Genomic DNA, 16,554 nt, shown 5'->3' with positions numbered 1-16,554 from the left:
GGGGGTCATGAATAATTACAGACCTGTTAGCTTAACATCTCTTTTCCAAAGAAAATTATGGAGTCACCAGTTAAAGAAATAATGCAGAACCATCTAGAAAGGACTGCAATTATACTGTAATCACAGCATGAATTTTCTAAGAGATGATCTTGTCTGACCAATTTGATTGAATGACCAATATGATGCAGAAACCAAGGAACTAGATGCAAAAAATAACTTTGATATCATATACTTGGATTTCAGAAAAGCTTTTGATAGTGTTGCACATAAAAGACTGCTGTACAAATTGGAGTGGTGGCATTAAGGGCAAGTTACTGCTATGGATAAAGGGATGTTTGAGTGGGAGCAGTCAGTGTGGTTATCAGTGGACACTGCTCTTTGTGAATTTGCATAGCACCCCATGGTTGTGCTGTGCCCATTGTTTTCCACATTTATTAATGATATTGATGAAGGTATACATCAGACTTGATGTCTAAGTTTGCAGATGATATAAGGTTGGCATAGCGGTTAATGACATAATCAAGGTATCCCAAAGGCAACAAGGTCTAGAAAAATTAAGCAGATAAGCTGAGAAATGGCAATAAAACTGAAGTTTAACAATGATAAATGTAACATACTATACTACATATGGGTAGTAGTAATCACAGATTAATGTACCAACTGTATGGTACTGTACTCGGAGTGGTGGAAAATGAAAAAGACCAGGGTATAATTGTGCAGTGGGATATGGCATTCTCTGAGTAGTGTAGACCGGCTGCAACAACTGGTCAGGTTTTGTCAATGATATAGAGGAAGTTTGCTAGTAGGGAGAAGCAGCTGATTATCTCATTGTATAAGGCAATGTTTAAGGTGCATCTTCAGTACTGCATACAAGTCTGGAGAGATTTATTTCAGGAAGGATATGGAGCTTCCGGAAGTGGTGCACAGAAGGGCAATGAGATTGGTGAAAAGAATAAAAAGGGTGCTCTTACCAAGAAAGGCTCCACACCGCAGCATCTGGAGACAACACTTGTTAGAAGATCTGACTGAGGTGTTTAAGGCTCTGAATGGATTGAGTAAGTTCCTCAATGCTGATGGAATCCTTTCTCTTATGCAGGCTATTGCATGAGGGGGACATAAATTCAAATTGAGGAAGGATGGTTTCAGAATAAATGTAAAAAAAACTTGTCTACGGCTAGAGGCTTGACTGTTAAAACAAACTTTTATCTGGTGTTGTAAAAGTAGACAGTTTTAATAAATTCAAGGAAGAACTAGAGAAACTGTTAGAGGAGATGGGCAGGTGATATGAGAAGGGTTTTTTTTTTTTTTTTTTTGGCTGGTGTTGTATAAGCTTGCTTTCTTGGACCATTTGCCACTACTAATAAACTAGAACCAAATGTATAAACTTACATTTCCTAATACAGTCCATTCTGGTTATTTGGGACACATCGGGACTAATGCATTTTGGCCCGATTAAGCGGCTGCCCCAATTATCCGAAGTTTCATGTAAATAGTTAAAAATATAATGTATTCCCCCTCTTTACAATTGGTTCACTGTACAATCAAATCACGTTATGATGGAATCATGTGATTTGATAGGTAGCATAGTAAAGTACCGTTCACTATATGATGTGCAGTAAGCGCCGGTCATTGTGATCACGTTTGTGAATTGAATTTTAATTCTATTAAACAGCGATTCTAATTAGCAAAAATAGAAGGAATATTATCCACAGGCTATAAAAGCAAAGATATATTAAGCACAAATTTACCCTTTATTACCTTACCAATTAAAAAATTAAATAATAGGTGAAAATCAGAAGAATATAGGTGAAAACCGGAATAATTAATACGTAATAAGTACATACAAACTAGTTGACATTTCTGTTCACTGACATTTGTGGGTGGGGGTTAAAATTTAAAACAGTAAAAAAATAAGCAATCAATAACAAAGAACACAGCACACACACAAATTGCAAGTAACACAATATGCACAAGTGAGAATGGAGTAACAAGTTACAAAGCTTTAAAAATAGGAATGAAGAGAAAATTCTGAAAATTAATTTTTTTATATGATTGAAGATTTCATGGAAGTGTAAACACATTTCACCATAATAACCCACAGAATTCCAGCTGTCGGTATTATCGCAAATTCAGTAAGATCGAGTTTACTGTCCGTTTATGATAGATTTCACTAACAGAAAAGCCCAATAAACAGGTGTGACTGCTAATTGTTTTTATTGTTTTATGGTTGTGACTTCCAGAATTTCGGTTGAAATTCTGGAGGTCACGTGGATTCGTGTACTTCTGAACTGTCCATTGTACTCTCAACCTAGAGCAGATTTAATGTCTGCGGTTCCAAACTTACTGGAGAACAATGTAAATATCTTAGTTGAAGACCATAATAACTTTACTTCTTTGCAAACCTTCTCAAGAACAGTTTTCATGTTGTGGACTCTGCTAAGAACTTAAGCTTCTCCTGGGAATTGACTTCACAAAAGACCAAAAGATAAAAGGTTTATGTGTAAACAGAAGATTTATGTGAATTGTTATTCTGTTGATTTATGTCAACTATTATTGTGTTGACTTTTTTGTGGATTGTTATTGTGTTGATTTATGCCAATTGTTATTGTAAAGTTTGGTTTCTGTGAAACACAAGGTTTATGAGAAACATTTAGTAGCTATTTCATTGTGCTTGTTGGCAGGTTTGAAAGTTCTAGCGGACAGACTAGACAGTGTTGTTAATTGTCCATTGTATGTAATTTAATTATATATTGTTTTCCTAGTTCCCAAGAATTCAGAGACTGAGTATATTTAAAGCAAGTGTTGTATATATCTGTTTAATATAATAATTACTGTTTCTCGGTGGTAGTGAGGATAATTTGTGGAAGTTCTCCACTAGTAATTCACTTGTCGGCACCCACTGGTATTGCACTACATCCAGTGGGTGCGGGACTTGTGCATTCAGCACAAACAGATAACGTAAACTCGGGCCTAGAGAAGGGCACCAGGCAGCAGCTGCCTTGTATTGGCAGTGGTATAATACCTCACACATGTTTTTAGGCTAGCTTTGTAGAGGTTCTACACCAAAACAGATGATCTAGGTGGATTTGGGTTTTTGCCTAGGAACCACCCCTGATTCTGGGATACACATACACAATGCCAGAAGGTCAAATATAATATAGTATCTTATATATGTGTAACGAGAATGTTAATGTATATTAAATTGTATATATATCTATTTGTAAGTATTGTATATATATGTAACAATTGTGTATATAATATTGCTGTAAACACACCATAGACAACTCTTAAACAAAAAACTATGTTAGAAGTGTGAAGGGCATCATTTTACCTGTATCTCATATTGTGCTCTTCCTTCACGAGTTGCCATATATTGCACTACCTCGAATAAGTAATGCTTCACTAAAAGAGAAGACTATTGTTACTTATTCTCAGTGGGCACCACCACCCAGATGGTACTGTTTCAAGGTTTGTTTGTATATGTGTGGGATAATAACTCTACTATCCACTTGTCCCTATTAGACTTAGAAAAGCAAAAAGTAGAGAGAAAGTTATAGTAGGAGTGGAAGAAGAAAAGAAACGGTATAGAAGAATGAAAGGGATAGTAACTCCAACTCACACCACTCAAAAACTCATAAATTCCTCAAATAGGCAATGCTTCCCCAGTAGAGAAGACTATTGTTACCTATTCTCGGAAACTCCGAGAATATCAGGCTCCCCTGGTGACCATTTCAAGGCTTGTTGGCCTTTCATCAGTGGGTGGGCAGGTACCCAGGTATTGCAGACATGACAATCTAGTTGAAGATAATCCCACGGTATGAGAGATGCCAGAAGGTGTACGTGATAAAAACACCATAGACAACTCTTAAACAAAAAACTTTGTTAGGTTAGTAGTGTGAAGGGCATCATTTTATCTATATCTCATATTGTGCTCTTCCTTCACAACGAGTTGCCGTATATTGCACTATCTCGAATATTTAAAGCTTCACTAAAAGAGAAGACTATTGTTACTTATTAGTAAGAATTGTTACTTATAAGTAACAATTCTTTTAGTGAATCATTACTTATTCGAGATAGTGCAATATACAGCAACTCGTGAAGGAAGAGCACAATATGAGATACAGATAAAACAATGCCCTTCACACTACTAATGTAGTTTTTTGTTTAAGAGTTGTCTATGGTGTATTTACACCAATATTATATAGATTATTATATATAGATATGATGCCTGGTTGCATTTAATTTTACTTAAGTAATAATTGTGTACAAATAAAAGAAAAAAAAATGGAAATGACCAACACTTCAAAAAAGAAAGTGACATTATAGTAAATAATATACATGAGCAAAGAGCATGTATATTATAGTAAATAATATACATGAGCATTACTTCTCCATATCCATAATGGATATGGAGAAGTAAATAATAATATATAATAATTACAAAACTAAAGAAAACTGTTGTTGATTATATCACCAATGAAACTAATAAAGTAACTACAACTGCTTCAAATTTTATACTTGACAAACGGGTAGATATGGAGATTATCACTACAGCATTGCTTATTGATAATGAGCCTCTAAATGTTAGGATAGATGAGCTTCAACTGTGTGCTAATTTATTTGATGATATATTTAGGGGTCAACCTATGATGTAAGGTTAGGTGAGCAACAAGAAGTTAATATTGAAGATGTTAAGCAAAAGGGGTCAGTAAACAGTGGAAATTTGCAGGAGAAAACGATTTGTCATAATCTAAGCTGAAAAATACTCTTATTTAGCATCCTGAAGATGATACTCAGTTCTCTACTAGTCAGGATGTAAAGAATGCAGTTGTGCAATCATTAAAACAGGATTTTAAGGATGTCATAAATTAGAAATTAAGAATGATTAGGAAAAAGGGAGTATTAATTGAGACTGAGAATACTGAAGATTTAGAGAGAATTTTAGATTCTGAACATTTAATAGGCAGAGGGTTAAAACATAACAAGGTCAGGCTTTCTAACCCTTCTATATTAGTTTACGATTTACCTAAGGAACTGATAAGAGAAGAATTCATAAGTGGTTTGTATTTTAAGAATTTAAAGGAATATGGTTTTACTGAACAGGATGTAGCTGATGGGGTGGCATTTAGATTTAGTACTGGGTCCAAACAGAGGCTTTCTAATTGGGATATAAATTTAACACCTCAGCTGTATAAGTATGTGTTTAATAACAATAGGATATTTATTGGTTTTTCATCGTATAAATTTAGGAATTTTGTAATTGTAACAAAGTGTTTTAAATGCCTTGGCTTCAGCCATGCAGCTTCACACTGTACTCATAAAAGTGTAATATGTGGGCATTGTGCCCCAAGTGGTCATGTGTATAATGATTGCCAGTGTAAGGATTCACTAGCTAAATGTATTAATTGTAAAAGGAGAGGTAGGAACTTTGAACATTCGATTAGAGATATGAAGTGCCCTGAGTATATATCAAAGCTTTAGAGGTTGCCAGTACGCGTATTTGTCATGAATAATATTTTCCTAAACGATATTACTGATAATATTTTGGGAATAGTGCAACTTAATGGCCAAAAGGCTAGAAAATGACTGAAAGAAATTATATTTTGTGTTTACAGGAAACCTATGTTGCTACTTTTGCTGATTCTTTTAAAGTAACTGGATTCCCTATAACAGCAAACATCATGCATACTAAGGAAGTTAAACCTCAAACTGCTATTTGGTTTTTAACAAATGTTTGAATGTTACTGTTATTTCTAGCTTATGTAGTCAGCTTGCTACATGTGTCCATATCTCAACTAAGACTGCATCTTTTTATTTGGTATCCCTGTACTGCTCCCCCCCCACTCCATGGACACTGATTGTTCTGTTCAATCTTTAGAAAGGTTAATGGAATTTGTAGCTGGTAGTAATATTATCCTGACAATGGATTCTAACACAAAGTAAAGGCTTTGGTACAGTGATAGTGTTGATCATAGAGGAATTCAATTAGAAGAATTTATTTTATGTCACAATTTAAATATTTTAAATGAACCATATAAATCATACACTTTCGATAATACACATGGTACTTCTAACATAGACATAACCTTGGTGTCTCAACACCTGAACAGAAGAATATGTTTTGGGGATGTGGTGATTAATTTAACAAATAGTGACCATAGAGCAACTGTATTTTTTTTTAAGTGTAGCTGATGGTCAGGTAAAAGAAAAGATAAAATATGATTCTAAAAGGTTTAATTATAAAAAAATTAATTGGGATAAATTCATACAAGTCTTGGTTGCAAATTTTACAGATGAGGTGAGATTAAATTTAAACTCTGTGAATACTAATGAATATGCTTTTTATTTTCCATCTACATTACTTAATGCTTTGCAATATGCTGTTAAAAGGAAGAGAGAGAGTGTTTATAATGTGCCTTGGTGGTCTGTGCAACTTTCCAGGCTAAGGAAAGAGGTTTTTATACTAGGAAAATTTATCAGAGAAATATGGGGGTTGGAGTAACAATCATGCTTTGATTTACAGGGAGTTATATAAGATTAAAAGGAAAGCATATCAGAAGGCATTTATGAACATAAATTAAAAGCATGGAAGGATTTGGTATTTACTGTGGGAAATAAGAATCAATGGGGTCTTTTATTTAAGAAATCAGTTAAATGTTAATAATTTAATTAGTATTGTCTATTCTGATAATACTAAATCTACTGATTGATATTTTACTGTTACTGCAATTACTAATAAAATATTTTTAACTGATAGCTGTGTTGATGACACAGAGCAGCAATAATTTCATTCTCTACCACTGTCAGCAGGTACTACGCTGACAGTGGTAGAGAATGAAAAGGACCTGGGGGTAACTGTGCAGGCAGATATGAAGTTCTCTGAGCAGTGCAGACGAGCTGCAAGAGTAGCTCATGGTGTCTTGTCAATGATATACAGGAATTTTTCTAGCAGGGACAGGGATGTGATTATTCTCTTGTATAAGGCATTGGTCAGGCCACACCTTGAGTACTGTATACAGGTCTGGAGGCCTCATTTCAAGAAGGATGTAGAGCTGCTGGAACGAGTACAGAGAAGGGCAACAAGATTAGTGAATGGAACAAAGGGTTGCTCTTACGAAGAAAGGCTAAAGTTTTGCAAATTACAGAGTCTGGAGACTAGGCATCGGCGAGGTGATCTGATAGAGATGTATAAGGCTTTGAATGGCTTGAGCACGCTCAATGCCGATGGGATTCTTCCTCTTGCTCAGAATAATCACCTGAGAGGGCATAAATTCAAATTGAGGAAGGACGGATGTCGGATAGTGTGCGGGAATTTGCCTTTAGCCAGCGGGCAGTTGGTTTGTGGAATAGACTTCCATCACTTGTTGTTGAAGTTGATAGCCTAAACAAATTTAAGGCTCAGCTGGACAGGTATTTCGAACAAACGGAGGGGTGAAATGGGAGTAGTGGTTGCGTTTTTTTTTTTTTTTTTTTGGCTGATGCTGAATAAGCTTGCTTTCTTGAATCATATGCCTCTACTAATGCTAATGCTAATAATGAATATCAAGGACCCCCCCCCAGACTGATTTATTCAATATCAGAGAGGTCCAAAATGTTTGTTCAAAAATTAATGTAAATAAAACACCAGGAACAGACATGGTTGAAAACAATTGTATTATTAAACTAGTAGATCTTTTTACTGAGGTTTTGGTCAATATGTTTAATAAATATTTAATAGAGGGGACTTTTCCAGGTTTATGGAAGGTTGCCCTGCTTAAGTTGTTACAAAAGCCTAGTAAACTAATGACTGACCCTCATGGATATAGACTGATATTTTTATTGGCTAACTTAGGCAAAATATTTGAGAGATTAATGTTGTTAAGGTTGGAAGATTTGTTTCAGAAAATGAAATTGGCTTTTCTGTATCAGTATGGTTTTAAAAGAAATTGTTCAACTGAGGATGCTATTCAAGATTTGATTACTTATAATTTAAATTCTGACAATAAATATGTATTAGCCCTCTTTATTGATTTTCAGGAGGCATTTTATACAGTTTGGCATCAAAGCGTCTTCTCTTCTTTAAGAAAAGTATCAAGCCCTATGTCATTATACTTAACTATAAAGAGTTATTTTACTAGAAGGAAAATTATTGTAAGATTGCAACACCTTACTTTTAAAAGGGATATTAATCGAGGATGTCCACAAGGGTCAGTTTTGGAACTAGTATTTTGGAACCTGGTCCTCAATCAGTGGTTGCGAAGGGAGTTTTCTAATTGCCATAAGGTAGATAACACAGATTATTTAGTATTGTGTGTGACAGGTAAGACTAGGCGTGTCATTGAGGTAGGGTGGAACTTATTACTGATGATCTTGCATACTGGGCTTCAACGAATAAACTTCAAATATCTTCAAACAAAACAGTTATGATGTTACTGAAAAGAAGATTAGACTATAATAGGCCTCCTCGTTTAGTAATTAATAATAAACAAACACCATTAGTTTCCTGTGTTAAATATTTAGGGGTAATTTTAGATGACAAATTATTGTTTACACTGCATTTGGATTATCTGAGTAATAAAATTAAAAAATATACAGCCTCCATTGTGAGAATTACTAAGAAAGATTGGGGTTTGAATAAAAGAACTCTTACTCTTTATTATAAAATGATGTTTATCCCTATAGTGACTTATGTGGCATCTGTCTGGTATGCTCAGGTAGGGGTTGTTAAATTTCGACAGAAGTTATTATCCGTACAGAGAATTATGTTGTTAACTATCTTGTGGGTGCGTAAAACAGTGTCAACTAATGCCCTACAAGTAATTCAGGGACTCTTCCATTAGATTTAGTAGTAACTTTTAGAGCGTTCTGTTATTTTATGTGTAAAGGTAAACAGATTTCTTTTATGGGCATTGCTAATAATATCTGTGGGAATCAAAAAGGAAAAGAAAAATATTAAGAAATTAGTGGATCACTGGCAAGTAATTAATACAATGTATTTGTTTATTCAAAAAGTAAGCTATAATTTCAACAATTCATCAAAAGGGTGGTTTTATCCCTACATGCAGACTTCCTATGTAATCATAGGTCATGGATAATTAAAAAATAAGTTATTCCAACTGGGTCTAATAGAACAACCATACTGTATTTGTGGTATGCTGGAAACATGGGATCATGTACTATATGACTGTTCCATTTATGAAGAGTATAGATGTACATTAAGTCTTTGATACCAAATTTTGGTAGAGAGTCTGAAACTTCGTTAATGTTAACTGCAGATTACTTTTTGGCCTTACAAGAATTTTGTAGAAAGACTTTTACAAAAAGAAAGCAAATTCCTATAATAACTGATGTTAGCTAATTAACTGTATATTTATTATTATTATTTAAATGTGTGCTGGGGGGGGGCACATTCTATAACTCTCCCTCCCCTGCACATTTTTTTATTTTTTATTATTATTATTATTATTACTTTATTTATTTATTTATATATTTTTTTTCCAGTATTGTGCACCAACTGTGAACTTGTTCTACAGTTTCTGTACTCTATCGGCAACAAACTTACTTTTTTCTTTTTTTTCTTCTTTTTTTTTGCTGGCACTGGTGAAGGCAGCTGATGCAGGATTTTGCTCATGAAGGTTTGAAAATTTTTTTTTGTTATTTATTTTATTTATTAATTTTTTTCTCATTATTTATTTTATTTTTTTGTTATTTATTTTATTTTTTATAATTTATTTATTTATATATATTTATTTATTATTATTTATTTATATATATTTATTTATTATTATTTATTTATTTTTATATTAATTTTTATTTATTTCATTTTTTATTATATTTCTTATTATTTTTTTTTATTTTATTATTATTATTTTATTTTTTTATTTTTATTATTATTTATTTATTTATTTTGCAGGCTTCCAGGAGTGGATGCCCCAGGAACAGGATTGCGGGCACTCTTTGGCCTAGCACTTCTACCATTGGGTGCAGAATTTTTGTGCTGTTAGCACACAGTGTAATAGACCCATGCACTCCATGTGACAAGGGTGTGATCAAGGGTGGAATTCAGGATCATTTGGATCGAATTGAAATTCTCAAGGATACTCAGCATGGTTTTGTAAAGGGAAAATCATGTTTAACAAATCTGGTTCACTATTTCAAAAGGGTCACTCATGAGCTGGATTTAGGGAATAATTTCGACATTGTTTATTTAGATTTCAGCAAAGCTTTTGACTCAGTCCCACATCAGCGGTTGCTTTATATGTTGGAACAGGTTGGAATCACTGGGAAAATCCTTAGATGCATAGAAGGATGGCTTCAGGGCAGGAGGCAGAGGGTTGTGATAAATGGCTATTCCTCAGATGGGGGTTGATGTAAGAAGTGGGGTTCCCCAAGGATCAGTATTAGGACCACTGTTGTTTTTAATTTTCATAAACGACATTGATGAAGGGATAGAGGGCGTGATGTCTAAATTTGCAGATGATGTTAAAATTGGTAGAGTAGTTAATGATCACTGTCAAGCTGAGCTTCTTCAGAGAGACCTAGATAGACTTCAGGAATGGTCAGAAAAATGGCAGCTATGCTTTAATCCAACAAAGTGTAAGGTATTACACCTGGGAAACAGTAATCCCAAAATAACTTATTCACTTGGTGGAGTTCAACTAAACCCAGTACTGCAGGAAAGGGACTTGGGTGTTACGATACGGTCAGACATGAAATTCTCCGAGCATTGTAAACAGGTTGCAAGGAAGGCCCATGGTGTCCTATCGATGATCTATCGAACTTTTGCAAGTAGAGATAGGGACGTGATAATCCCATTATATAAGGCTTATGTTAGACCACACTTGGAATACTGTGTTCAAGTATGGACCGCACCTAAAGAAAGACATCGAGCTTCTTGAAAGGGTGCAAAGACGGGTAACTCGCCAGGTGAGATCGGCAAAAGGGCGTCCTTATGAAGAAAGACTTCGAATATGTGGGTTGCAGAGTTTGGAAACTAGGCACCTTAGAGGAGATTTGATTGAGGTGTTTAAGGCTCTGAGAGGCATCAGTAAAATGAATGAGGACGAAATTTTCAAGATTATAAATGATGCTAGAACTAGGGGACATAAATTCAAGTTACGGGGGGGGGGGGGATGTTTAGATTGGACTGCAGGAGTTTTATTTTAGCCAGCAAGTTATAAATTACTGGAATAAGTTGCCTTCATGGGGGTAGAGGCCGACAGTTTGGGGAAATTCAAAGGTCATCTGGATAGTACCGGCGGGTAAGGGAAGCGCATAGGATGATAGGTTTAATTTCCTTTTTTTTAATTTTTATTAATTATTATTATTAATTTTTTTTTTTTTTTGTTTTTATCATTGTTTTGTTTGGATTTTTTTTTTTTTTTTTTTTTGGCTGGTGCAGTATAAGCCATAGGCTTTCTTGCACCATGCGGCCATTACTACTAATACTAATAAGAAAATTTCCTGAAAAAATGAAAATATAATAAAATACCAAATACCCAGTTATACTGAAAATAAATATAATGCTTTTATAATTTATTAAATTTATATCTATGATGCCTCCAGATGACTCTGCTCTTAAAAAAAAAAAAAAACAGTGGTTGATATACTCATCAATTTTATTATGCCATGTAATTAGCACACATGCATACATCTTGCGTCTGAGGTGACAGACTGAGATAGATGGTCATCCAGTAACCATCTATCTCTGTGGCACAGAGATAGATGGTAGTAAGATAGTTACTACTCTGTAGCGTGTGCCATCTCTAACTTGTGAACCATGCCGCAGTCATCAACAGTCAGCGAGAACCTGACAAGTGACTATTGTTGTCTTATTCCTTTTCGTTGCTGTCGCCTCTGAAGCGATAAATTGTGTAATACATAGTATTACACATTTTTAAAAATAAATATTTATATAAACATTCTGTCATTTTTAATATGGATAAGTGGCTGAAGAAATGTCCACCTAACAAGTCAAGTGATGTGCAGCCTAATACAAGTAGAGATAACAGAAATAATATTAATAAACCCACTGGCAAGGGGCAGACTGACAGCATGGAAAAGACATCCAAAACCTCTTAGACATGGCAGTATTATGAAGATAATTTAAAATTTGATTTTATCTGCGATAACTACATGCCATTGTGCATTATTTGTTTTGAACGTTGTTGAATACATGAAACCGTAGAAAGTGAAACAGCACTTAGATTGTGTGCATCCAGAATACTCAAGTAAGCCAAAGGAATTTTTCATTAATAAGAAAAATGAATATAATTCATCTATGAAAAGTTTTGTAAAGACAGTATTCATGAGATGTTTCAACGAAGACTTCATATGAAGTCTTCTTATGGCTTCATATGAGGTTGCAAAACTAATAGCCGGGACAGGATAGCCTCATACTATTAGTGAAAAGTTAATACTTTCCGCACCAAAAGTAATTAATCTCACCTTTATAAAAAGAAAGAAAATCAGCTGCATTTACTCTCCTTATCAAGTAATACGGTGAAGCATAGAATTGGGGAAATGGCAAATAATATTGAAGAAACTCTCATAAAGTGCATTCAAAGCTGTCATTTTTTTTTTATTTTTACAAGTGGATGAAAGTACAGACATAACAGATATGCCAATTAAATGTGCTTTGTGACGTATGTAAGGTAAGGTATATATATTGATTTTAAGGACACCATCAGTGAAGATTTTTTGTTTTGTAAACCCCTACCAACGAGAACAACAGCTGAGAACAATTTAAATTAAATTAATCAATAATTATATAACTCAAAGTGGAATTGACTGGAAAATGTGTCAGATTGAGTTGCGATGCTGCCCGCACTAAAGCTGATTTTGAGTATATTGGTCTTGATTAGAGGACAAGTCTTTCTCACTAGGAGATATTAAACTGCTTCACCTCACCACAGAAAGCTGATTTTGCATTCACTACATAAAATCACAATCAGGTAAGTCAAGTACTTTGTTCCCACAACAATATACCTGAACTGTTTCCAGCCTGAATTCTGTCCCTTGGACCATGAGGGTAGGGGTTTGCTTGGTGTTTGGAGGGTAGGGGTATGATATTAACACATTAACCGATACTGGCCAAGTCATCCAAAAGCACTCTCTTGTCAAAGCAGGGGCCAAAGTGGTGGGCTGAACCTGAGCCCCTCAACCGGCAGGATTTCCCCTTTCTGAGTTTTTGTCGGTTGAAGAGCATGGCAAACACAACAGATTCCTATGATGTTAGCCTGGAAACTAGACTGTGGGCAATGGATCCTAGTAATGCTACTCTGAGGGAATAGTAGCATCACTGGTGCTATTCCCATCATCACAAACAGGTGCCAACATCAAGGGGAATAAAATGAATGCTGATACACTGTATTATACAAAAAATCATTCATTATTGTCTTTATTAATGAAAGTAAAAACTGACAAAATATATCTTTTTCAATACTCATTAATAACAAATGCACAGATTGATTACAAGTTCTTTTCAGAATGAGAATGACCACCTACAATGCACTGTGTTGTGGTCATTGTCCTCTTCTTGATGGACATTTCAAAATAGCAATTATTCAATATACTCACTACTTAAAAACTAAATGCACATTGACTATTTACAGAAATCAAGTTTGCAAGTGATACAAAGGTTGGCAGAGTAGTTAATGATAGTAATCAAGGAATGTCACTGCAACAAGATCTATAAAATTTAAATTTGAGGAAAGATGGTTACAGGATAGATGTACGGAAATTTGTCTTCAGCCAGATGGGCTGAGAAATAGCAACTGAAGTTTAACATTGGCAATCAAGGCAAAGTACCTAGATTAATGTACCAACTGTGTGGTACATTATTCAGGATAGTTCACTGAGCAGTGAAGCAGTCAGGACAGCTCATGGAATTCTGTCAATGATATATAGGAAGTTTAATAGCAGGGATAAGGATGTGATCCCATTGTACACGGCAAGTTAGGCTGCATCTTGGGTGCTGTATACAAGTCCTCATTTTTGGAAGGATATATAACTGGAATAGTGCAGAAAAGGGCAATGAGATTGGTAAGGGAGTAAAAGGTGCTAATACCAAGAAAGACTTCAGTTCTATGAATTTCAGCATCTGGACACTAGACACCTGTGAGTATCTACTCTCCAGAGGAATATGATGGAGGTATTTACAGCTTTGAATGGATTAAGTAAAGCTAGATACTGACAGAATTCTTCCTCTTGCTCAGAATAGACATGTAGAGTTGCCAACTGCTCAGTTCTTCTATTAGAGCACGGGGGTTAATAAAAAACAGGTATCTATTTTTTATGATCAAAAATGTTAAAATATACACATGAAATCACAGTACAAAAGATAAAAATATCTTGCTAATGACACTTATTATAGATATTAATCATATTAATAAAACCTGTTTTAATTAATCACAAGAACTCAGTATATTTGGTTATAATTTTTTTTAAAATTAAATTTTGAACATCGAATGATAATGCCTTACATGCAATTCTGGTGGTATTGTAAATGACACTGCAATTACAGATACTTTTCTTAAATGAAGAATTCATAGTAGATAGTTTTTGGAAAACTGATTAGAAAAATAATAGTGGTGCAGTGACATGGAACTGTAGAACTTGGGCATGGTCAAATCATACTGGAAGTTCTACATAGGGGATTCCCTGGTTGAGGTCGCAGAATTTGCCAATATATGAATATTTAAGTGATTTATATTTAAAAAAGTGGCAAGCAAAGTTTTCAATATCAAAATTTTGAATAATTTTACATTATGTAATAAAATTTTCAAATCCAGAGAAATAACTAAACCCGGAGCCCAGAAAAAATAAGTCAAAACCCAGAGAGGTAGCAACTTTACACACGAGGGAGTGGCATAAATTTCAAATGAAGGCTGGTCACAGAGAAGAAGTGTGGAAATTGCCTTCAGCTAGTGAGTATGCGATTGATGGAACAAACTGCCATCTGCTGCTGTCGTTGTACAAGCGAGTAGGTTGAATAAATTCAAGGAAGAACTAGACAAACTACTGGAGTGGATGGTGAGGTGACTTGTGATTTTTATTGACTGATGCTGCATAAACTTGCTTTTTTGCATCACTTGTCACAACTAATACTAACTAAAAGATGACGGTATGAAGCATGAGTGATGGCTAGGAGTAACCCCTTGTTTTACGTAAACAAGGCTGTCACATTATAAGGTTAATTTTTACTATAAGGTTAATCAACTCACCACACACGTTTTTTTGTTTTTTAAAACATTGTATCTTATGGAATTTGAATCACGTTCACTCCGAATCCCCTTTCTGCTCAAAACGAATCTTGTTACTCTTCTCTGTACTCCATTACGCAAGTTCACATCAAAAAAGGTGAGTATAAACGTGTATGCAATACTCAAGATGTGGTCTAACTACCACCATCAAATTTAATAGATTCACCACCTATTTGTATCAAATGGCAAAATTGTGTGCATATACGATCTACCAACCTGCTTCACTGCTGAACTACTCCAAAAATTAGTGCGTTAATGCAGAATAACCCCAGGGGCTCACATCTGGTGAGTATGGGCTTGGCACACCTAGGGTCCTGAGCTGGACATAATCATTCTTCTCTTCCTTGGTGATTTCCTTCTACTTCTCTCTCTCTCAGGGTAATTCAGAATTTTTTTTTTTTGGCTGGTGTAGCATAAGCCTTAGGCTTCCTTGCACCATATGGATGCTAATAATAATAATAATAATAATTACTGATACTTAAGCTATATTTACAAACCTTACTACCTAATTATTTTTATAAGTTTTGTTGAAGCAGAATATTCTGATTACTATTATCGTATAAACAATAATCAAAATATTGCGTATAAATAAATTTGGCTAACACGTTTGAAATATGTTCATCAACATGGATTCAAATGATGAGCAGAAGCCGGCTAGATATACACATCCATATTTGGAATACACTAAAGGATACAGCATAAGTAATCTTACTTCTTTTTCTTTCTGTTTCAACTTTTTTAGTATTTTTAAGAGTACCATTTCGCTTTAATCGTATTACGGATTTTATAATTCAACTTATATAAAATAACTAATTTTACATAACAACTATCGTTAAATGACAGAACAAACCCTTGATGATCTCAAAGTTGTTTACTTCATGCATTTTGGCTCTAGCGGCACTATGCCATATTCCATACCTTCAATTGTTGCATAGCCCAAATATAGCCGAACATTTCTTCGCGCGCACACACGCACGCACACACACACACACACACACAAATCATAGATCAAAACTGATTTATAATTTTTTTTTTCCCCGAGGCAAACATCCTCACTCAGTCCGTCTTTCCCTTCTAATTCCTCTTTTCTATAATTTATGGCAGCGCTGCGTCTCTTACAAATGGCGATCCAGGAGTGACGATCATTCCTGATGAGCCCAGTAAATTTGAACAAATGCTGTGTGTTTAATGATATTAAGTTAATATTAATACTTACAGTGGCAAACGATGCAAAGAAGCAAGCTTATATAGCATCAATCAAAATTTCAACGTTTATTGCTTGCTTGCTGATAGCATCATCCGTAGAGTGTGG

At 34.7% G+C, this 16,554-nt stretch overlaps 1 protein-coding gene across 1 annotated transcript in view; it reads right to left on the bottom strand.

Moving 5' to 3' along the window:
- Arl2 (ADP ribosylation factor-like 2) overlaps nucleotides 1-16,097 on the bottom strand; it is a 116,929-nt gene extending 100,832 nt beyond the window's left edge. The window contains exon 1 of the mRNA XM_090379809.1: nucleotides 15,938-16,097. Coding sequence (XP_090235935.1) covers nucleotides 15,938-16,002 — 65 coding nt within the window. The 5' untranslated portion in view covers nucleotides 16,003-16,097. The remainder of the gene's footprint in view (nucleotides 1-15,937) is intronic.
- Between the last annotated feature and the right edge of the window lie 457 nt (nucleotides 16,098-16,554).

The sequence above is a fragment of the Mastigoproctus giganteus genome, chromosome 8, assembly GCF_048544385.1.
Source record: "Mastigoproctus giganteus isolate SK-2022 chromosome 8, ASM4854438v1, whole genome shotgun sequence".
NCBI lineage: Eukaryota > Metazoa > Arthropoda > Arachnida > Uropygi > Thelyphonidae > Mastigoproctus > Mastigoproctus giganteus.
This window is presented reverse-complemented; position numbering and strand designations above follow the sequence as displayed.